Raw genomic sequence first — 24,696 nt, 5'->3', positions numbered from 1 at the left:
GGCCATAAAAGGAAGTGCCATACACATGCTGAGTCTGAAGTCTGAAGTCACGTGCTACCCTGGGGACTGGGGGGGCAGGGGGCAGGGGGAGCGGCAAGGGGTGGGTCACACAGGTCAGGTCAAGGTCAGCAAGGTCACAAGGACTTTTCGTTTTGCTTTTTTAATCACGTGAAAAGGTTACAATTAAGGGCATGACCACCCCAATGAACTTTCCCACGGTTGAGGCTAATTATTGGGGTAGTTATGAGGGAGGGAGGGAGGCAGCCATGCAGGGGGTGTTAGCAAGCGGTGGGAAGGGGTTGGGGTGGTGGTTTAAGGGAAGGGGAATGCTCACTCCAACAGGTGTCTAGTGTGGAGCTGTCTATCAAGGTTTGTATGTTAGAATCGCCCTCCACACCTAAATTCTCGTCTGGCTAATTGGAAGCGTTTTGCCCAGCCCTGGACGACAGCTAATTATCAGGAGAAGAATGAGAAGCGTAATAATAATAATAATAATAATAATAATAATAATAATAATAATAATAATAATAATAATAATAATAATAATTAGTGACGTGTTGGCACATGAAGCGTTTTTGCAAGTTTGTTAGTCGAAAAAATAAAAAAAAAATTAAGATCAAAAAAGGGGAAAATGTTTGTTTTGTGCGTTTCATAAAAAAAGTTCCAAAAAAAAAAGAAAAAAAAAAAAAAAAAAAAAGTATCATTTTGTGTCTGATATCCACGTGATTTGGTTCGCGTGTGGAAGGAAAGGTGGAGGTGAAAGTGAAGGATGTGGAGGAGGAGGAGGAGGAGATGGTGAACGGAGGCTTCTAAAAGTGCATAGGATGTGGGAGTACTCCTGGGGAAGTATTTTGGACCTTGACTGTTTTGACTTTAAAATAGACATTCCTTAGCCCTTCTCATCTGCCTCAGTGTTGCCAGCCTCACTGATCACCCTAAGAGGTCTTCTTTTTATTCTGGCAACATCTGACCGGGCGAGTATAAAAAGTGAAAAAAAGTAAAAAATAAAAAATAAAAAAAATGAAAAATTGCAATAAAAATAGAAATCCTCTTAAAAGGAAGCGAGTGGGTCCAAGAAGCAAAAGCACAGGAAGTGGGGTGAGGCAGGGCGTGAGGCTGGAAGCTGTGAGAGGGGCGGCGGCGGACAGATAAAGGTGGCAAGGATGCATATGCAGGGTGCGTGAGTGAGTGAGTGAGTGAGTGGGTGGGTGAGCGAGTGAGTGAGCGACGACAAAGGTTCTAGAGAGAGAGAGAGAGAGAGAGAGAGAGAGAGAGAGAGAGAGAGAGAGAGAGAGAGAGAGAGAGAGAGAGAGAGAGAGAGAGAGAGAGAGAGAGAGAGAGAGAGAGAGAGAGAGAGAGAGAGAGAGAGTATAAGGAATGCAATCAAGATGAGACGAAATATGCTGGCGTGGATGAGCAGAGAGAGAGAGAGAGAGAGAGAGAGAGAGAGAGAGAGAGAGAGAGAGAGAGAGAGAGAGAGAGAGAGAGAGAGAGAGAGAGAGAGAGGAGAGAGCTGGGGCAGTGTGCAGGTTGCTCTAGTCTACTGTGCAGTGTGGCGAGGGGTCCCGGCGGGGCGAGGGGGCGGTCCAGGGCTGTGCAATACGCTGTAGTCACACAGTACTACTAGAGCACCCAGACGGGGCTTGGGCCACTGTACCTCGTAATCTCTCCTGCGGACTTCATACTCAAGGTCCCATTTCTGGGACTCACAAAGGAACAAACGCTCGTGGTATGCCTTGCAGATTTCCCTAAGTTTATCTACAACAGAATGCCTCGTTAAGGTGCGACAAGGGAGTCCCTCTCGGGCTCTCGGGAGAAACATATAGCAGAACAACAGGTAAAACATACATACATAGAGAATATCGATAATTTAGCCATAACTCTATTGTGTGACAAGCGGCGGGGGGTAGAGCCCTGCGCGGCCCTCCATGAGAAACAGCCTGCAAGGGAAGAGAGTTACTACAGGACACTGGCGGAGTAGAAAATAGGCTGCTAGCGCGGCCGCAGGAGACCAGCGACACCCTACAGCCGGCCGGCAGGCAGTCTGCATCCGGACGCACCGGCGTGCAGCCAGCCTGCCGCCGGAGGCTGTGCAGTAGCGAGCGAGGGAGTGAGTCGCGTACCTGATAGTCCTTCATTTTGATCTGGTGCTCCAGATCCCACTTGTCCCCCTCAAGCCGCTCTATGCGACTATGGAAATCTCTACACAGTTTTTCAAGCTCAGCTATAAACAGAAAATAAAACAAAATTAGGGAGAGATCCCCAATTTTATTTCTATTTTATTGAATGCTGAAATGTGACGTCACTTGTCCCTCCGACGCAGGCCCTGTAAACACGGGACACACACACGCACATACAGCCACGCACACAGACACGCGCACGGTCACGCACGCACAGACATGTGATGGTGGTGGCTGTGGTGGTGGTGGTGGTGGTGGTGGTGGTGGTGGTGGTGGTGGCGGTGGTGGTGTTGTGCTGTGAACGGTTCAGGCGGAGGGAAGGAAAACCCAAGAGAGAAAAGAAAATAATAAAATAACAGATAGCTTGGCAGCTAATCCAGTCACGCCAAAAATATATGTAAAAAAATAACAACAACGACAAGAACAACAACGAGAAGGTCGGGTCATGACCTGGCCGGCGAGGTCATTCAGGGGCCTTGAGGTCATTGGCGCCGGAAAATCATGAACCAAAAAATAACTTTTCCATATAAAAATGAAAAACACCAACGACAACACCAAAAAAGAAAAAGAAAAAAAAAACGAAAAAGAAAAAAAAAAAAAAAAGCTGTAAACCCGCGCACCACGAAAGTAAAATTATTTAGATGGGGCAGAGACCCCTTGTTTAAAGCTGGGGAGGGGGAGGGGGGGCTGGAATTAAATAAAAGGCAATATCAGTAACTTTAAAAGACTAGTCAGGTTGAAGAGGATAAGAGGAGAGGGGGGGAGGGTGGGGAGCTAAAAATGAAGTGAGAAGAAAATTTAGAAGCAAGAAAAAAGAGGAAGATAAAATAAAAGGCAGTACTATTGATGGTGGTGGTGGTGGTGGTGGTGGTGGTGCGGGTTCTCCTAAAACGGGGGGAGAGGGGAGTAGAGGAGGGCGTTAGTACTTGAAGAATTATTGGTATGGTTGAGGCCGAGAGAGAGAGGGGGGCGGGAAACTTGAGGGGGCGTTTTTAGGGGCAATACAAACCTCATAATCCTTTCTCATGATTTCCATCTCGATGTCATACTTCTCGCTCTCAAGGTTGGCGCAGTGATCGTAGTACTTCTTAATAATAGCACGCAGATCGTCTGTTGAGGGGGAGAGATCCTTAGCAGTGAAGGAGCACCTCGCTCAGATTGGGAGACTGATTACTGCGGAGCTCGCGTGTTTGTTCCGGCAGATTGCGCTTCATCTGGGAGGCTTCGCTTGATGTGGAACACTTCGTTTAATCCGGTGAAACTCGCTAAACCCGACAGTATTTGTTAAATTGGACAGACTTCGCTAATTATGGCAAACCGTTTAACTTGGAGGACTTTGCTTATTTTGACAAATTTCTCTTGATCCGCCAGACTTCGCTTAGTCCGGCAAACTCCGCTTCATCTGACTGAGTTCACTTAACTTGAAAAATCTTACTTAATCTAGGAATCTTTGGTTAACTCGTCAGACTTAGTTGGATTTGGGGGATTGAATTTGAGAGACGTGAGTGTAAACGAAGAACGAAGAAGGGTTTCAGCAAGAATCCTTCAGGCCTACACGTGGCACCACCTCGACGAAAAAACCAACTTCGCATAACATGACAGAATTTGCTTAAATTTGACAGACCGATTAATCTGGGAAAACTGCCTTATTTCATGGGACCTCATTCCGTCTCAGTTCAGCACACCATCTTTCTCTGCTGAAATTCATGAAGTTCCAGTGACGCAGAGCAATAAACGAGATGAGATTTTTGCATTATTTTCAGATTTACTATTAAACTGGACTTATTTCAACTCATCATCTATTTTTTTCTTTTTCCTCTATGGGGTTAAATGTGCCCGATGAATTGGTTGTCTTCTTGTCTTTATGTACATTATATGCTTTTGTATTGATTATCGTGCTTTATTGTGTTTTCTTTAGCTGTCCATGAACCTGACTTCGTTTTCTTTCTCCGTTTATAATCCTGATTCCATTTTCCTTCACTGTTTATAGTTTTTATTCCGTTTTTTTTTTTTTTTTTCCTTTTTGTTACCCATTCTTTGTTTGACCTGATCCCGTTTTCCGTCTGTTTATTATCGTGACTCTTTCCCCATTCATCTAACAATTACTAAATTTGAATATCGTTCTTTGTCTCGCTTCTAGATTCAAAAAACCTAACGGAATTTCGTTTACTGGGACGATTTGATTCTCTCAGTTTTATCATTATCCAATTCCCCGTTTTCTTTGGCATTACAGTGACGTTTTTTCCCCAGTAAGTCGTTTTCTGTTCAGTGAAATTACATTCTTTTTAAAACCTATGAGCTTCACGTAGCATGGATTAGTTTTCCACTTGTGTATGACTGTCAACGATAATTTCTCCCCAATTACGCGAATATTACAAATTTTAACTGTTTATGTTACGTTTGTTCCTTCTTTTACGAAATTCAAGAACACAACAAAGCTGACAAACACGATTTTTTTCTAGTGCATGTAAAATGACAATGAAATCTTCCATCTGAAAAGTAAATTACATTGCAATATTATCGAGAAAAAAAAAAAAAGTTGAGAAGACCAGTTAGTTATGAATTTGGCTCATCAAAGCGCTAAAATTGCCCTACACGAGACTGAGAGAAGCAAAGCATGGCAACAAACCCACATACAGTAACAATTCCCCGGCATGTGAGCATCAGAATATCGTGCATGAACACAAATCATCGTATGGCTGGGATGCAATGACCGTCGTACGCTGGAGCATAATTATCGTACCGCCTCGCTGGTGTGTTTTGAACTAAGGTGTAGGTGTCTGCGTGCTGTGTGTGAACAACGTGTGCCACATAGGGAGCTCTACGTGTCTTTCTCTACAAGCTAAACACATTAACTACAAGATCTAACAAGGTAAACATTGATGGGGAGAAAAATATAGAATTAGTGTCGCCGCCAGCTCTCGTGGTCACCTGCGCTGTGGTGGAGGGAGGCAAGGTAGGTATTAGTGTTGATTAGCCTACCTGACTATACCTGGCAGACGATTTGTAATCAACCTAATGATGTCCTAAGTCCTCGTCCAAATTTTCGTTCATCTTATCTAATTTCTGTTTTAACATACCTAATTATAACTACCTATTTTAGTTTTTATACAAATATCAATGAATTTGATCTAACTCTGGTTCTATTTTACGTTGCTGCCAATAGTCTGTTTATCCTCTAGTTTGTTTCTTTTTTTTACCAGTTATTTTTTTCCGTTAAGTTTTCTGTCCTCTTCCATCTAAGCTTTATCTCGATTTTTCATTTCACTGTTCGCTTCTCTACACATCCTATTTGTATGATCACTAATTTTCCTCCATTATATGCTATCCGATAAATTAACTGTTCTTTCTCATCTATTCTTCCATTCTTGATACGTCCGCAAACCCAAATCCATTTTCTTTCATTCACTTTCCGTTTTCTTTATCACATTTAGGTCTCACTTCACTAAAAGCTTCCTCAATTATCACTCACTTTACATTTTTCCACAAAGTTCCTGCACCATAGCTAACTTCCTCTGCCCATCCTCATCACCGTTATCACTATTTCGTTTATCATTCTTATCCTCCCTCTCTCTCTCTCTCTCTCTCTCTCTCTCTCTCTCTCTCTCTCTCTCTCTCTCTCTCTCTCTCTCTCTCTCTCTCTCTCTCTCTCTCTTCTTGGTGACTTTATAATCTGTTTGCACTGTCTTTTGTTTAGTGAAATTTAATCTATACTTTGTCCTATCATTCCGTGTCTTCTTCCTATTCTTTCCACTCTTCATACTATTCCTTTACTTCATTTCATATTCTATTCATTTCCTTCACATCTTCCCATCTTCCTCTCTTTCCACTCGATTCCTTTCCTTTTCATCACTTACTATTTCCTTCCTTCACTCTCTTTTTTTTCCCTCTTCCTCTTATTTATCATCTCTTCTTTAATACCTTCTTCCCTCTTTTTTTTTTCATTCACTATCTTCTCTCTTCACTTTCCTTCCTTCTTCCTCTTCCTATCTCCTGCTCTAATTATCGTGTTAACTTCTCTTCTCCTTTATCATTCATTATTCCTTTTATCTCCTTCCATCATCAGCATTCTCTTTTTCCTCCTAATTACTCCTTCAATTTTTTTCATCTTCCCAGTATCCCCTCATATTTATTTTTTCATGTCGTAAGTCAATTTTCTTTCTCTCTTTTCCCTATGTCAACATTTTATCACATTTCTAACGTTCTCTTCTCATTTCTTTCCTTTCCCTTTTCTTCTCAATATTGCATTAAAATTCACTTGCCTTTTCTTCCTCCCTATCTCGTTCATCACATTTCTTCTTGTTCTGTCCCTTATCTAGTTTTCTCATCTCCCCTTTCGTACAATTCCTGTAAGTTTTTTTTTCCCCTCTTATTTCCTTTCCTTTCATCACTCTTCGTAAGTACGTTTTTCCCCTTTTACACTTGTCTCCTTTCTTCTTCCTTCAGTCCTATTTCCTTTCTATCTAAATCAACTAGTTTTCTTCTTACGGTCATTTTTTTCTTCTATTTTCTTTCATCTACCTCATTTTTTTCCCCTAATTTTTCTGCAAGTGTACCATCCTCCTTCTCTAATTTATCATATTTCCTCTCTATACCCTCTATTTATCACCACATCTATCGTTTTCCACCATTTATCATTCACTTCCCTCTATACCTTCCAGTCAACACCTTGCTTATCATCATTCTTCCCTAATTTATCCTTTCTTCTTCCTATCTCTTGCAGTTATCAGTTCTCTTCTCTTCTCCTTTGCCAGATATTCTTCTCTTCTATGCCATCTCTTAATTAACCTCCTGTTCCTGTTACTTTTGTCTCTCCTTCCATCCTTTCTATCATATTTCTTAACTGCTATCTCATCTTACCTGTTACCTTTCTATTCCCCTTCTAGTTATCCAGTGCCTGTCTCTTTCCTGTCCTCTTTCATTTCAATTCTCCAGTTATCCACTTCTATCTCCTCCCTGTTATCTTATCTATTGTCTTTCCTTCAAATCTCAATCCTCCAATGTCTCTTTCCGAACTGTATCTTAAAATGTCTTCTCTCTTCCCTCCCAGTTACCGATTGCCTGTCTCCCCTCTGCCTAGCCAGCCTGGTCTCCCCCCACGCCTGCCTCACCCTCGTTAGCACCATCGAGGTTCTTGGGTTGGCCACAGCGCTGGTCAATGATCTTGCGCCTCTCAGCAGCTTTCCTCTCCTGTTCCTTCTTCAGTTCCTCAGCGGCCTTCTTACGCAGGAGAAGCTGAAGGGAGAGAAGGAGGGTGGCTCAGTTAGAAGTATGAAGGATGTGGGGATAAACTGTGTTGGAGATTTCGTTGTTGTTGTTGTTGTTGTTGTTGTTGTTTTATGTAGGGTTATAGGAGTGATGGATCTGGTGGTGTGAATTGTGTGTTGAGGGTCTTGTGGGGTGTTTTGTGGAGTGGAAGTTTAAATGGAGTAGTTGGTTTTGTTGTAGGGATTAGTTTGGTGTCGCTAATAAGGATTTCACTGGATTGGTGAGAAAGAGATGGATGGATAATTACAAAGACAGCAATCACACTGACTCGCCAAAAGCTTCGTTATCTCAATCCAACACTTCAGTACTTGACTAAATTCACACACACACACACACACACACACCTCTCTCTCTCTCTCTCTCTCTCTCTCTCTCTCTCACACACACAACACTCACCCTGAGCTTCTTCTTACGCTCTGGGGTCATGAAACCCTTCTTGGCCTTCTTCTGGCTCTGCTCCTCAAGGCGCTTGCGCACCTCGGCCTTCCTCTTGTTGATCTCATCCTGCTTCCTCTTGGCTTCCTGTAAGCGGCCTGCAGGTCAGTTTCCCGGCCAGGGGAGGGGGGGGGGGGAGGGGGGGACTGGTACTCTTACTCTTAGATGGTCTTCTTAGTGACTGACTTAATAAGAGGCTTGGAGTCTACACTTGTGTGACCTGCAAGACTACGTGGTGATTCAATGACTGCAAACTTAGTGAGTTGCTTTAATCTAAGTTTCAGGAAAATAGTACGAACTTAACTTACATCCTGTACAACAAGTTAGGTGAGATCCCTTTTTGTGAACTAAGTAATTAAGTAAAATTGACTTTTTTCAATCGAAGGAACAGAGGGGAACGTATTTATAAATAAGAAAATGGGATGAAAATAAAGAAAATAAGATGAAGGAGATCCACTGGAGGCAGGGTTGTGTAATATTAGAAATTATTAAAACAAAAGATTACATAATAAATTAGTGATGTGTCGCATTCAGGGAATGTTAAAGAAAAGTAAAATGAGTCACAAATAAATAAACAGTAACTTAAAAAAATCATAAAGGTAATTTGGGTTGATGGTTAAGTCAATTTAGCATCAAAAGGGATGAACTGCAGCAGTGAGACTGTCAGTAAATTGACACGTGCAGTAAAAAAAAGTAGAAAATATATAAAAAAAGTGTGACAGGTGTGAGTGTGAGCCAATGCAGCGCTACATGTGCCTGTGCGGCGTGTGGGAGTGTGCTGTGCTGTGTTGTGCTGTGCCGGCAGCCACTGTGTGACTCCCGCAGCAAGCTGGGGGCGACGTGCTAGTGCTAGGGTGGCGGGGCAGCGCGGCGCCACGCCAGGCAGGTCAGGCTAACTGAACACAATAGCCGCGGTGTTCAAATATTACTATTCACGCTTCTTATACTAGTTTTAGCTACTGATCTTGATTAGATTGCTAAATAAATAAATAAATAAATAAATTATATGTTCTGTGATTGTTGCTTTTTTTTTATTGGATACAGGAATTAACACCATTTCAATACTATTACATTGATCAAAAATAAGTGATATGGTCTTTGATTGTTTTTTATATGATATAAGAATTAACAGGTTTTCAATACCAAATCTTTCTTAATCAAATGTCCATGAAAAGTTGTCAAAATTACATGACAAACACACAGCGATCTTCGCGAATGTTGACCTGCCGGAGAGTGGCGGCGTGCTGACCTCCTCTCCCAGGAGTGAGGGGGGCGGGTGAGAGGGCGTCCCTCCCCACGGCCCCCCACACTGACGGAGGGGCGGGGGGCGGCTCCCCAACCCCGGCGCGGCATCCTCGCCCCGCCACTGACCGCGACCCGCAGCCTCCGTCAGGAGGGCTCGATCCGGCTGTGGCTCTGAGTCTCCGGACACTTGACCCGAAGCAATCAAGATGGTTAGCGAAGCAAACTGAAACTCCAGAGACAAACTTGATACTTCGCTTTGACGGTTTTCTTTACAAACCAAAGATGTTGAAAATGGAGAGATTAGACGATATAGATATTCGATTCAAACGACTTGTTGAGACGTGTAAAATTGGGCAAGTAAATTTAACGCTTCCTTCACGAAAAAAAAAAAAAAAAAAGTTGACGAAATACATAAAATTAGACAGATACGCAAGTTTAACGTTGTCTTCACAAACTCAGCGGACCACAGACAGAAATCGACCACAAACTCCAGGGGCTGCGGGAACGACAGGTGCGCCACAAGTGACAAAAAAAAAAAAAAAAAAAAAAAAAAAATACAAGTAAATGAAGATCTAAGTAACGCACGAGTCTCAGCCAGTGACGGGGTTCGAACCAGGACAAAGAGACACCAGGGTACAGGAGAGGCTGAAGAAGGGTGCCCCCCGTCCATCCAACGCCCCATGGCCGCCGGGGGAGGAGGTGCGGCCCTGTCCACACGACCTATTGATCCCCCCTGGCCATCCCCTCAGGGCCACACTGGGCCACACCAAGGGCACTGATGCTCGCTACGCTCCGCCCTGGCCTGGGGGTTAAGTAAGGGCCAAGGTTCAGGGGGAGAGTGAGCGGGGCATCAGCGTGGTGGGGGCAGGGTTGGGGGTGGGGTACGATAGGCGTGGGTGGGCGTGTGTGGGCGGCCGCCTCGCCCCTGTACTGAGGCGACAGGCAGTGTTACCAAGACTCGGGGTGCTGGCGGGCTGACCTTGACCTTACGTGACCTTCAAGACGTGACCTTATGAAACGTTTGGTTATTATTAAAAGGTTATATGGAAGGTCTAACTCTGAGATTAAAACAACATTTTATGAAGTGAACTGTTGGTCTTATTCTTCGTGAGCCAAACTGCCATTGGGAAGATAAATAATGATGATCTTCTTTAGTATCTGCACTGGATCACCTGACAGAGGAAGGTAAAGGTGCGTAGATGACATACACGCCAACAACATTTAAGAGGAATTACAAATATTTAGTGCAAACAGGCATTTCGTCTGGAACATTTCCCTTGATTTTTATACAAGTTAAATTTAGATCGTGGTAATTTTTTTTTTTTTTTTTGGGGGGGAGGGTATTTCTTCTTAACCAAGTTCATTTTTCATGTCATTTCTTATTCCAAATTTATCTTCATGTGGTGTTTTTTTTTTTAAGATTATTTTCACATTCTTATTCTATTTGTTGTATAATTTTGAATATCCTTATTTCTTTCATATTTCTTTACGTTCTGCACTAGTATTCCTTTATCTTCCCCTTGCTGACTCCAGTCTTACGTTACGGTAATTGCAACTTTGATCATCTGACGAAAACTGAACAAGCTCCACAGGCCTGATGAGCCTTGCAGTGCTGGACCTGACTGAGCTGGACAACTCACTGGAATGATCCTCCAGTGAGCCTCCGTGAAGGAAATACAATGGCAGCGAAGTTTGACATGAACAAATTGCTAACTTCAAAATATTATCGCTAAAAAATCCTAACTATCCTACAAACTCTACGAATATGCTTTTGATATTTGAAAACAACAGGCAATAATAAAGTTTTAAAGATTATAGACTAAAAAGTTCGTATTTAAAATTGAACTGAAGAAATACGAAGAAATTCAATACAAAATTCATTATTATTTACTTTGCAGTGAAAGAATTTAACTTCCGATTGGGAAAAAATAGCAAAAACTTTCATAATTTACGTTACAACTACAAATAAATAAACAAATAAATAAATGAATAAATAAATTACCGACAAGACAGACAAACAAACTTAACCACAATTTACTTTACGTTACAGCAAATCTTTACGTTGCGCTAATGTCCTAAGTGACAGAAAGACCCTCGCTCGGGCTGACAAGAGCTGCCCTACGCTAGGCCAGTGACCCCCGTGCAGTTAGTAAGCACACACACTTCACATACTTCCAAAGCCTTTTGTCTGGCCAGTACCTCAGCCGCCTTGGCCTTCTGTAGGGAGAGAGAAAAGGGCACGGGGGGCGTTAGGCGTGGGTGGAGGCATGGGCGGCTTCTTCATAGCACCCGCCTCCACCCTACGCCCGCTGGTACACACACACGCACGCACAGTAGGGAAAAGTAGAGTAAATGTCAACATTCAAGTCTACTGCGTTTTGTCTCTCCTTTCACTCTTAGTCCTCTGGCACGAGAATCTTCGTGACTCGTGATTCTCAGCTGGGCAGAGGACTTCAGGCTTCAGGGGATATTGAAGCACAGTGGACGTGAATGGAGAAACTTACTCGACTTCTGACCTCCACTGTACAAAGGAGGGTAAAAGTGTGAAGTTTTTTTTTCTTTTTAACTGACATTCATACTTTCCATACTCGTCTTATCTATTGGTCTCGAGTTGATAGATAAAACTGCGTCTAATGTATGCTGTAGTTACGTATACATACATACACAAACGCACATACACACAAACATTCATCTTCTCTCGAGAAACGATTTGAAAATGATAGAGACAGAGAAGAAGACAAGGAACCGTCTTACTCCAAGGACGGTTTTGTTGTGAATCATCCGGGAAACAGGACGGTAAAGAGAGAATAGACACGTTATCAAGGAAGTTGTATGAAGAGAAAGACGACATTAGCTCCTGAATTATAAGGACATGTCGCTTTCAGTTTATAATAAAACGTATTTGAACACACGTGATGGTTAATCTTAGCTCGAGGACGTGTTTCTTAAGTGTGTGTGGGACAGTCCCCAGGTCGACACTGCCCTGAGGAAAGGAGCAGTGCAGGGCAGGGCACGAGGCACCTTACATGCCAGTGCTTTGAAGATATTAACTGTTAGACAATGAAAAGAAGTTTATACACGTGCTTTGAGGGAGAAAGTTCAAAAAGTTTCGTTCACTCAAGCTCGGAGTGAATACTGGAGATTAATGTTAAGTCGAAAATAAAATAAATTTGTATAAAAGACAATGAAATGTATAGATAACTTGTCTGCATTACTTACAGAGAATCTCTGCAAGTTTATTGAGTGTTTCTGTTCGTGTAAATTAAAGAAAATATAAAACAGAAACAAAAATTTTAAGGATAAAATAAATTTGGGGATTTTATAGAGAATAAATGTCGAAAATGTTGATTATTCGGTCTTTAAAAATACGTAGATAAATTGTTCTTTTAAGTGTGTCAATAATTCGATTTGAAGCCGTAAAACTTTGCAAAATAAACAGAAAATTATGACACACCAGTATTCCAGTCGCAATATATTTCCAAAACTTGTCCGGCAAACATAACTTTTCAATCCACAACACGTAAATGACACAAACGATCGGAGAGAAGACGCGGCGGTGAAAGTTTGACGCGCAGCAGTTCACGCGCAACAGAAAAAGATGCTTCATTCAGTTTCGAACCACAACACCAGACAACCACACGGGCGTAAGGGAAACAGGCTGCCACAAACACCCGCGCACAGACAATATATCACAACAGCTACAGGAAACTCAGGAAGATGAATAACAAAAGTGACAGCAAATATGAATTGACTTTAATATATATCCATGACTGAAGGACTACGGAATATTTTCAGCTCACAAGACTAACTATTGGTCTACGCTACGCTACGGTCACTTTGCTACGGTTCTACAGGCACACAGTTACCCTTGGTCATTGGCTGTAAGGCGTAGAAAGTAAGTTATCATAGTCATCATCAGATTCCTCTATAGAAACTGGTCTATCAGCAGGAAAATATGAGGATACTGATTCGATACTTAAATATTTTTCTTTACGTTACTCAGGGAACAATTGATGTGAAGTGAAGCTTAAAATATTCTGGTTGAAGTAATTACTCAAGTGAATATTGCTGGTTATTTCAAAGTAATCATGAATGTACAGAGAGAATCTTAATTGATGTATATTTTTTTTAAGTGTTTTTTTTGGGGCAGTTTAGTTTTCCTTGAAGGCCGCAAACCCTTACATTGAAAAACAGAAAAGATGAAAAGAATTAAAATCATTACTTTCATCCATTTTTTTTATGTATTTTTTTCTCTATCTAAAAAAGTATCCTTATTATCATTATTATTATTATTATTATTATTATTATTATTATTATTATTATTTTTATTATTATTATTGAGGGTCTTGGCGTTGAAGGAAGACCAACAAATGACAGGAAAGTAACATCACGCAAAATAGGAGGAAAAATAAATACGCTGTCAAAATTGCAAACTCGTGTATGGCTGAAAAAAACGTCATTTGGGAAAAGAAAAAAAAAGAAAAAGAAAAAGACAAAAAACAAAGAAAGGAAAAGATGAGAAGACGAAGAAAGAAAAAGGAAAACGAAAAAAGAACAGGAAAAGGAAGAAAAATAGAATGAAGTGAAGGAAAAGAAAACAGAGATGAAAAGGGAAAAAATGAGTATAGAACCGAGAAAAATCCAATAAAAAATAAACAAAAAGAGCAAACATTTATAAAAACACCCTTCTTCCCAACTAAAAAAAAAGAAAAAAACAATAAAAGATAAATAATACAGCAAACAAAACAAAACAAATAAAATAAAACAAAATAAAAAAACAAACATCCTTTCCTTAATTCCCCACAAAATAAAAAAAAAAAAAATTCCCAAATGACGCAAATAAAAAAAAAACATACACGAATCGACATTTTTGACACACGTTCACATTTGCGTGCGTTACTCTCCTGCGGGTGCGTGCGTGTGGCAAAGAGTGAGTGGATTAGTGCAGTGGGAACTTACGGCCGCTGGGTCCTCCTCCTCCTCCTCGCTAGACTCCTCCTCGCTGCTGCAGGACCATCACAACATTCCCATTAGTGACAAACCTCACGCCCCTAGACACATGCAACACTCTTTTGATTCCCCGCGCTTCCCTCACCTCTCCAACACTAATTGATCTGTTTTCTTTCTTTTTTTTATTTTTTTTACTATCAATTCTTCATTCTTTATTTAATTTCTTGTTATGCATATTTTTTTTTCTTTGTTCCAATTGTATTCTCCGTCTTGTCTCCTGACTTGGCTGTAAATGTTCTTTATTGCTATTTATGATTATGTTAAGTGAAATTTTGGGGTTATATTGTTTTATTTACGCTTCATTCTCAATTTTTACCCGAAATTTCAAGTTGTAAATGCATTTTTTTTTTTTTTATCTTATATTCAAGTAAAATTTCAGTTTCTTTTGAGAATATGATAAATGCAGCAAATATTTAAATCCCCAAAGATTTATCTCCTTCACACGGTTCATTGGAAGAGAGATTCAAATTAAAACAAACGTTGACTGCCAGAGGTATGATGAGGTATGATGAGAAAACGGGCGAGGAGAGGCGAGGGGCGTGGGTCTCTTAGTATTGAGTAAAACAAAACCCTGCTGGTGACTTGCTCTCATACAGTACCACGGTAGTCAACATGTATCTCAAAATTCCTTCATAATTCTCATCAATGAATAGCAAAGTTATTTATACGTGAACAAAAGCGAATGATAAAATTGAAGGCTTATATTGAAATCAAACTGTACATTGAAGATTATAAGTGTAAATAAAAGGAACATATGATATCTCAAGATTATACTTTGGTTTTCCAGTTCGTCCTGGGAATGCAAACACCTTCAATACTTTCTCTTATTAAAGCTTCATAATAGTAATGATTAAAGAGCAGCCAGCACCACCAGCAGGGACACAAAGAATGACCTTATCACTATTGTTTGAAAGCACAGAAACACGACCTGCATCCAGTATGACTTCCAAACAAGCTTTCCATCAAAAAAGAACCGAATCACATTTAAGTTGTAGTGAATATCGCACAATGAATAAATCCTCTTCTCAGTTGCTTTATTCGGTGTCATAAGAAATACAGGTCCCATCATTCTGGAGCTTTCTATAAAACATAAAATCACCAAACACGGTGAGCTCTAAACGCCTAAATGATAAATGATAAAAAAGCTTTCATCAATATAAAATTCAAACCCAGTAATTCAGAAAATAGGAGGTTGAATGGCATCAGCTGAAATAAAAATAGCATAGCAAAAAATATATAAAATTAAAATATGCAACAAATGTAGAACAGAAGCAGCAGGAAAAAGAGAGAGAAAAAAAAGTCTTTACAAAATGTCATAATTAGCAAAGCGTAAAAAAAGGGTAAATGAAACGTTCAGAGTCACGTCAGGTCATCCAAGCGTAAGTCAAACACATTAGTGAAGCCTTCAGTGGGCGTGGCTAAGGAGTGACGTCAGACAAAAGCGGCTGTGTGACTGGCCAGCTCTGAGTGACGTCACAGCCCATGGGTAGGCACATTCGACAACTCCTCTCTTTGACAAGTTACCAGAGGTTGCAATACAGATTCGATCAAATATTCCAAAATCAAATCTATTTCTATAAACATATATATTTCTATAAACGCGTCTCGTATTGGTGATACAATTTAGCACATTCGTTTTATATTAAGTTTAGGTGTGCACTTTTATTATTGTAGCTCAAATTACTGAAGATCAAGGAATAAACATAACTTGCACATAATGTTCTTCCAGTTACCTTTCTCATTTACATCCAATTAGAACTGAGTGAATGGCATCACTGAAATGCTCCTCAATCCACCACAGTCCAGAAACAGATTAATTGACTAATCTTAATTTCCTGGTGCTATCTATATTAATCAGAATATTTGAACATCAACATCTGGTTCGAAAAAAAAAAAAATAATAATAATAATAATAATAATCTATTCTTTTTAGGAATAAGACACACTAATCAGTTTCCTATATTACCAGGAAAGACTGACCGGTTTGTTTCAGCAGCACAAGAGGAGAAAGTCGTTCACAGTAAAATGAAATAAAATAAAATAAATAAATAAATAAAGTAAATAAATAAATAAATAGATAAAAAATAACACTAAACAATCAAAAGGAAAGCATATTAATTCATTTCCAAACACGAAGCATCAAATTCATGAGTAAAACAAAAAATAAAATAAAAATAATGCAAACTTTTCTTCCTTGAAATCTTACCTTCCTACCTGTCCTTTACTGTCTGTCTGTCTCTCTCACCTCTCCCGCATTTGTACCTCCATTAATAAACACTTCACACGTACAGAAATCTATTATTATATTCCGAAGATTACTAAGATCAGTATTTTTAGATTCCAGCAGAGAAAGAATGAGATTGTCAATAGATTAATAGGCAACAAAATCTGTACCTCGTCCGACATGGTGTCTTCTTCTTCCTCTGAGCTGCTTTTTTTATCATGTAGAAAAAAGGGAAGAAAATATATAATTAACATTTGAATTACTTTAGTCCGTCCTTGTAAGACGCCCGGCCGTCGATTTTCTGTAGTGGTACCTAAAGAGAGAAAACTGAGCCCCTTGAGTTATGTTTACTGCTAATGCTGGAGTTTTTACAGTGATTTGTCTTATTACTATGCTGCTAACTGTGGGAGAGTGTGAGGTTATTAATGGCCTTAGAATGTTGATGCTTTGTGTGTGTGTGTGTGTGTGTGTGTGTGTGTGTGTGTGTGTGTGTGTGTGTGTGTGTGTGTGTGTGTGTGTGTGTGTGTGTGTGTGTGTGTGAGTGTCCAATTATTTGTTTTAATTTACTGTATATAGAAATTGTTCAAGATTGTAATGAGTGTGTGCGTGTGTGTGTGTGTATGTGTGTCTTACCTGTATTCCTCCTCGTCTGAAGACATGATGGTGGTGGTGGTGGTGGTGGTGGTGAGAGGGGGTGAGGGGGTAGTTTAGCGGCTGCAACACAGAGAAAGAAACACACACAGTTAGTTCATTATTACTGATGCACACGGGATCACACGTACTCAAACACACACATACACACACAGGGGTAAAGAAGTCCCATGTGTGTGCGTGCGTGTGTTGTGTGTACGAGAGTGTCATAAGAACTTTTCTGTTAATTTGGAAAGAACTTTTGTTGTACTTTTTTTTAGTTTTATTTTTCAGCCACGTAATTTTTCTGTACTTGAAAAATTGTTACGTGGTGAGTCAGTGAAGTGAGGTGAAGTGAAGTGAACTCCAACCAAAAGTCATGTTAGAGAAGAGACAATACTTTTTAAAAGGAGAAATTAATAAAAGTTAAATAAATAATCCTCGTTAAAAAGATAAAGTTAATCCTCAGAGATATTATTCATTTCGACATACGTTAATTAAATATGAATGTCCAATTATCGTACTTATCACCAGATTAAAAAAAAAAAAAAAAACTAAAATCATTATAAATCTCACAGCATTGGTTGTCTCATAATATTGCTTTCACGATTATTTAAAGTGGTGCATCATTGTAAACATTGCATAATTATCAAGATAAATCAATAAATCAATAAAATGCACAAGAATAGTCGTGTTTCTGAGCCAGCGTCAGTCATGCACCTCGCCTCACGCAGCGCATGATGAAAGTGACTCAGATAACACAGACACGAGCCATTCTGATTGTAATAAGGAGGAAAATCTGGTATTGCAATTAAAAGGAGGAAAAAAGTGATGGATGCGACAGGAAAATGACATTAGGATCAAAATTCTTAAGTTTCTGAATTTTTCTTGGTGCAATTACAGAAACATTAATAATTTTTAGCTTACAAATGCAATAATGAATAAATAGCAGAATAATCAATAGTAATTAGTAATAATGACTCAGGATAATCAGAACAGCTCAGTGTGGAAATGTCAGGAACCAAAAAAATTGAGTAAAATATAAAAGTAACACCAGGAGTCATCGTAGAAAATGGGATTCAGTTTAAACCTTCATAAAATAAAATAAAATAGTAACCCAAATAATAATAATAAATCACGTTAGATGAAATAATTACAGTAATAGTAATAATAGGAATAATGCTATATGCTTATTCTCAAACCAAACCTCGCGGAGCATTTAAAATTATAGAGTATAGCATTTATAATTTTGAAAATGCTCCCGGAAGAAAACGAAGTAAACACACACGTGGCAGAAAGGCATAAAGGAAGAGGCGACGCAACTTTGAGTACAAGAAAGAGAACGTGAGGAAAAAAGCAACATAGAAAACGTAAGGATAAAACTTTTCAATGGGTGACTTCGGTAATCTGCCAAGTGCGTGTTTTATCTTTGGTCAATGCAGGAGAAGGAAAAACACCACTGCATTATTATCAACACACTTTCTACTTACTATTATGGCGACTAGAGAGACGATAAGAGTGTGTGTGTGTGTGTGTGTGTGTGTGTGTGTGCGTGTTTCTACAGCTGCTAGAGGATGGAGAGGGGGTAGGGGGATACAGGGGTGTGGGGGCTGGTAACTATATATAACGAATCATTCTCTACTTAGGTACACACTTACAAAATCGACAGAGTGGGTGCCAACTTAACACCACTTAACGTACTAATGACTTGCTAAATATTTTCTACAGCAACATTCTAAAACTCAAGCAATTAATTGGCCACAAAAAAAAATAATAATAATGATAATTGTAATTTCAAAGTATTCTAAAGTCTTACATGATTATAACTAGACTGAAAAAAATTATAAACAGGTCAACTCTATTAAAAAAATCTATAACTTGATATCACATTTTCTATATCAATAAAAATCACTAAAATACTATACAATGAATACTAATAAAACCACTAATAAAAAAAACACTACGCCTAATAAGACTAATACTAATAAAAACAGGTAATATTATTCTCACACAAAATTTTCCTTATAAATACCTGGAAAGAAGATGGTTAGGAAAGATAACGTTAAATAAATAAATGCTCGCGTTTAATACAATTCGAAAATCAGAAATGCAGTATAACGGTATTCACTTGTTTTTCTTTCGAGTTCATTGTAAAGAAGCGCATTTGAAAAGAAAAAGAAAGAAAATATTGAGTACTTCCGATTTTTTTTTTTCGAGGTCATGTTTTTTTTCTTTTCTTTTCTTATAATTTTCATTCTTTCTTCACCACTTGTTATTCATTTGTTCTTCTGTTCTTCTTCACTGCTTATTATCTTGCGTTTCTGTACATTGTTTCGTCCTTTACAGTTATGATCCTCCTCTGTTCTTATTCCCTTACCTCTATCTAATTCCTTTCCTTTCTCCTTTTTTTTTTTGTGTGTGTGTGTATGTGGGTGTGCTTATATAATCCTCTCTTTCAAGGAACATACATTCTCTCTCTCTCTCTCTCTCTCTCTCTCTCTCTCTCTCTCTCTCTCTCTCTCTCTCTCTCTCTCGTCACACACTATCCCAGCAAACTTCCAATTAAGCATAAACTGTTTCTCTAAGTGTCTCTCTTATTGGCTTCGACGTGCATTGGCGCGCGCCCAACTGAGCACAACGGCAGAAAGAACGTCTTGGGAATGGATATTTGGGCATGGAGGGAGAGACAGGGCGAGGGAGAAGCAGGGAGAGGCAGGGAGAGGGAGGGGCGGAAGTGTTGGCAGGCCCCGAGGTGGGAGGAGCCACACCAAGCCATCTCAGCCCCGCCCCGTGTCTATAAAAGGCTTGATACACCGGACACCTTGCCAGTGCCACGCCAGGGTGCCACATCTCGCCCCTCTCTCTGCCTCCCCCGCAATCTGGCACTCCTCTCTCTACCCCTGTCTCAGTGCCTAGTCCCTCCCCCTTCTCCCCAAGTGCCTCGTTTCTCTACTAACCCTTCCACAGACAGCCAGACTGTGTCTCAAACAGTGCCACAAACAGTGCCCAAACAGTGCCTCATTCCTCTCCACATTTCCCTGGCACTTGCACTCTTTCCCAGCTTCAGTGCCTCGTTTTCACCCACATTCCCCTTCCTTCCCCAGTCTTCTGTTTCCCCACACACTCCTATTCCCATTAAAAGCTCTACCAGCGCCACGTCTCCCTCATTCCTCTCTATCTCCCTCCCCGAGACGCACATCTAATCCCCACGCATGCTTCTCCCCCCTCCCCACGCCCCCCAGTGGTCTCTAGGTCAGTCAAGATGTAGGAAAAGACGGCCAGAATGATGTCATGTCCCCGCTGGTGACGACGCGCGGCCAAGGGTAACAAGGCGACTAAAGGAACCATCAATGAGCTTTACTTCAGCTGACCGACTTCTCTTGTTACTGTCCTTTTGTAGCGCCACTGACTGCCTCCCTGCCTGCCTCACTGAATGCCTCCCTGCCTGCCTCACCGACTGCCTCCCTGCCTGCCTCACTGACTGCCTGCCTGCCTCACTGCCTGCCTGCCTGCCTCACTGACTGCCTGCCTGCCTCACTGATTGACTTCCTGTTTCTGTTGAGGGTCTAGCTTGTCTTTTTTTGTTATGTAGAATATAATGACCTTTTTTTTATCATTATTGAGTTGTTAGTTTCTTTTTTTTTTTTTTTGCCATGATGGAACGGTTTGGTTTATGTAGTTATTATCAACGAAGGCTATTTTAATTTATTTCTTGTTATGGCTGGTTGGTTTGCCTAACTGTTAAGACTTTGGTGGCTTTCCATGAGTTATTTTTTTATTCGTTTAGCTGATCTATCTATGGCCCACGAGAAACTTTATGCAGGGTTAAATAATTATCGAAATATTTTAACCTATAGAGCGAATAATTAAGGGTAACGTGGAGTTTGACTTATAGACGCACAACACACGATACTTTCAGGACAAAAACAAAACAATTAACGTAACACACGAAAAATCAGAGCACTTTCACCTTCCTTTACAACAGTACTTAGTTTTTCCTCGGGCTTCATAAAAGTGCCTGGTGCAAGTTAGAAGCACAATTTTGAAGATTACCAGTAGCAGCAAAAGATCGAGTTATACAAATCATTCAATGAGTACAACTATTTTTCAACATTTTCCACTTTTTTTTTCACAGTAAAATCACCAGGGGTTTTTAGATAGAAGTAGCAATGATACTAGATTCATCCCAAGAATTAGAGAAGGAGGAGATAAAGAGGGAAGAGGAAGAAGAGGAGGGGGAGAAGGAGAAGGAAAAGAACACTAATAACAACAACTAAACAATAAGTAAACAGAAATTCCTAGTCCATTAAATCCCTTAAAATTTCACACAAAAATACACAAATTCAAAACGTGGTGGCTCAGTGGTTTCAGTACTTGCGAGGGCACCATACACCCAGGTTCGAATCCCGCACCTAGCCCAGCGCCACCTACCGACCACGTGCAGCCGAGTGGCCTAAAATCAGTGTGTGAATCCGGTTGAATGAGGATTCCGGATACTGTGGCCCTAAAATGGTAGTGTGGGTAGGCATGCTGTGGACCGCGCCAACACACACACACACACACACACACACACACACACACACACACACAAATGGACAGTCGCCTCACCGCCATCTTTAAGCCTGACCACACACGCACACACACACATACACACATTTATTAAGGAGTTTTCTTTAATTTACGGCACTTTAAGCAGTCTCTCTCTCTCTCTCTCTCTCTCTCTCTCTCTCTCTCTCTCTCTCTCTCTCTCTCTGACAAGTAGAAAAGCAGAAAAACCACAAAGATGCAAAGAAAAGAAAAACGAAAAAAAAACATTACCAACACCTAAAAAAAAATAAATAAATAAATAAATAAATAAACAACATTCCGCGGACAACAAAATAAAGAGCCTAAAAAAAATAAATAAATAAATAAAATAAAAAAAAATGGCAAGTTCTCCTAATTATAGTGTATCAAATATCACCATCCCCACTGTTACGTCACCATCACGTCACATCAGGCCGCGTGTGACGTCTCAGTGAAGTGGTGCGTCACATACCAACCGGCTGTGAATGTGACGGCTGTGGGTGACGGGGGAGGAGAGAGGAGAGAGAGGAGAGGAGGAGAAAGCAAGGGAAGGGACGGAAACGAAAAAGGAAGATAAAAAGGGAGTAAAGGATAGGAAAAGAGATAAGACAGGGAGAAGGGAGAGGAAGGGAGAGTAAAAGAAGGAATGGAAAATATAGGAGGAGTATATTGAAGAGGAGGAGGAGGAGGAGGAGGAAGAAGAGAGAAGAAGAGTATTGTATAAAAACAAATATACTCTCTCTCTCTCTCTCTCTCTCTCTCTCTCTCTCTCTCTCTCTCTCTCTCTCTCTCTCTCTCTCTCTCTCTCTCTCTCTCTCCCTCTTCTTGCTCCCAAACCTTCCTCCATTCCTTATTTTCCCTCCCTCCCTCCTTTCCTCTCCCCCTTTCCTCTGCCTTTTTCCTCCCACTCTCACTCCACTTTCCTCCCTCTCCCTCTCTCTCTCCCTCTCTCCCTCTTTGACATTTATCCAAATCCTAAAATATCTGGGGAACAAAAATGATAATAGGAGGAAAGGAGGAAGGAAGGGAGGGATAAGAGAGAAGGGAGAAAGGAGGTGGGGGGGAGGAGTTTGGCAGAGTATACACAGGGAGGTTAAATTGGCAAGGAGGAGGAGGAAGAGGAAGAGGCAAATAAGGAAGAAGAATTAGGATGAAACATGATAGAAAAATAACAATAAAGACAAAAATAACCAATAAATAACAAATAAATTGACCGAAACGAAGAAAGAGAGAGAGAGAGAGAGAGAGAGAGAGAGAGAGAGAGAGAGAGAGAGAGAGAGAGAGAGAGTGTAAGATATTTTTAACACCAAGCCTCACGTCAGAGCAGGTATCTTTGTAAACAGCCGCCATCTTGCTACACCTAAACACGAGCCCCTCACTTCTCGGGCATAGGGGAGGAGGAGGAGGAGGAGGAGGAGGAGGAGGAGGAGGGAGGGGAAGGGGCAAGGGGACCACTCTTAGGGCTTCAGGGGAGACTAAGGGGAAAGGGAAGACTGAAAGAAGGTTTAATTCCATTTCTCTGGTATTCGATTCTTCTTCACTTGGTTTCTGACTCCACACGCCAAAGAGGTCACTGGCTCGTGTACAGTTGGCCTAAGAAGTGATGTTTGGTAGGAAATGTTTCGTTAATAAATAATACTAATAAAATCTGTATTATTTGATTGGCTTCATCTTTCACCTTCCCAGTTCTATTTCTTTTTTCTATATCTTTACAGCTTCTTTTATTTATTTATTACTGTAAGAGAGGTCTGGCCAAGGGCAACAAAAGTATGAAAAGTGTTTTGAGGCATAGACAAGTTCTTCTCAGTCTTTCCAGGGTCTTTACTATCATCATTACCGTAACATTGGTCTGGCCAGGTGCAACAACTCATTAAAAAAAAAATAAATAAATAAGACCCACTAAGGATACTAGGAAAAAGTTTTAAATCACGTACAAAATCCAGAATTACGTGAAAGATCTTGTATAAACCACTTCAGTAGTCCACTTGTTAATTTCCATTCGATTTACAAACAAAATTTTCACTGGCATCACTTCTTAGGGAAACCGTACATGGCACACTTAGCATCCCCCTTGGCACTGTCCCTCGCGTGGCACCCCGGGGGAGGGCCTGAGGGTGAGGTCGACGCGTGGCACCCTCATGTCATACCCTGACTAGTGTTGGTGGGCATCCGGGCACTGCACAATCACAAGGTCATTCCAGGCACTGCGGCACTTCCAGTTTAGGTCATCCAGGGGCGGCGGGAGGGTCTCAGGCCACTGGGAGCTCAAGGACACCAGGAGGAATCGAAAGTGACCACAGTGATTCAGAACCCCTTATCCAGCTTTCCAGGGGCGACCCCTTATCCAGCTTTCCAGGGGCGATTCAAGGGAGTTTCAGGGTTTGCCAGGGGAATTTTTTGGATGTTGGGCAAGCATTCAGGGTTGGACAGCGCTTTACAACCCCTTCTTATCCGTTTTCCTGACGCGGCGCTGGGGTATTTCAGGGCTGATGGCAGGGACACAACCCCTCGATAGTTTTGCTGCGATGACTTGGGCAGTTTGAGCTGACTGGAAAACAAAGCCTTCTAAACATCTTCCAGCGAGGAGCAGAGTGTTTTTCGCGCTGAGCCCACAAGGAAACATTACCCCTAGACAGTTTCCAGCGAAGACGGGAGTTCTTATCCCCAGGGGCATAAGGGCCATCCCAGCGACTTTCAGGCTGTGTTTCAGGGTGTCATCGGGGTGTTTCGAAGCGCCGCCGTGGGTTTTGAGGGTCACCAGCGTAGGGCGAAGGTTGAGGGTGCCCGCTTTGCTCCTCCGTGACGCGCATGGGTGCCCCAGACTTACCTAAAACTTGGGCTGAGAGACGCTTGGGGCGTGTGCAGTCAATTCGCCCAAGGGACTGACTGTGCTGCTCCTGCCCCCTCACCCTCGCCCTCGCCTCGCCCACCACGCCATTGGCCGCCCCCCGTCACGTGACACAACCCCGTAGCCCTCCCTCATTGGTCGCTGGGTATCACGTGACCCTGCCTCTCTTGCCCAAATAGGAGGACCCGGCGCTCCCCTGCCCCCCGTCTCCGGCCGCTACGGTTACTGCTCTCTCTCTCTCTCTCTCTCTCTCTCTCTCTCTCTCTCTCTCTCTCTCATATTTCAAGCTT

At 41.2% G+C, this 24,696-nt stretch overlaps 1 protein-coding gene across 38 annotated transcripts in view; it reads right to left on the bottom strand.

Annotated features, from left to right (window-relative positions):
• The window catches only part of LOC135094249 (troponin I-like), a 42,560-nt gene extending 18,066 nt beyond the window's left edge, over window positions 1-24,494 (bottom strand). For 7 of the 38 annotated variants that reach the window (XM_063994210.1, XM_063994175.1, XM_063994207.1 and 4 more), the window contains exons 1-7: window positions 24,386-24,445; window positions 16,996-17,076; window positions 14,088-14,133; window positions 11,328-11,345; window positions 7,845-7,970; window positions 7,292-7,415; window positions 3,190-3,290 (exon numbers count right to left, since the gene is read on the bottom strand). In XM_063994210.1, the coding sequence (XP_063850280.1) occupies window positions 3,190-3,290; window positions 7,292-7,415; window positions 7,845-7,970; window positions 11,328-11,345; window positions 14,088-14,133; window positions 16,996-17,021 (441 nt within the window). In that variant the 5' untranslated portion in view covers window positions 17,022-17,076; window positions 24,386-24,445. Of the gene's footprint in view, window positions 1-1,657; window positions 1,759-2,123; window positions 2,225-3,189; window positions 3,291-7,291; window positions 7,416-7,844; window positions 7,971-11,327; window positions 11,346-14,087; window positions 14,134-16,532; window positions 16,570-16,995; window positions 17,077-24,385 lie in introns of all 38 variants that reach the window. The other 31 variants (XM_063994186.1, XM_063994214.1, XM_063994194.1 and 28 more) reach the window with 25 other exon arrangements.
• Between the last annotated feature and the right edge of the window lie 202 nt (window positions 24,495-24,696).

This window comes from Scylla paramamosain, chromosome 45 (genome assembly GCF_035594125.1).
Source record: "Scylla paramamosain isolate STU-SP2022 chromosome 45, ASM3559412v1, whole genome shotgun sequence".
NCBI lineage: Eukaryota > Metazoa > Arthropoda > Malacostraca > Decapoda > Portunidae > Scylla > Scylla paramamosain.
This window is presented reverse-complemented; position numbering and strand designations above follow the sequence as displayed.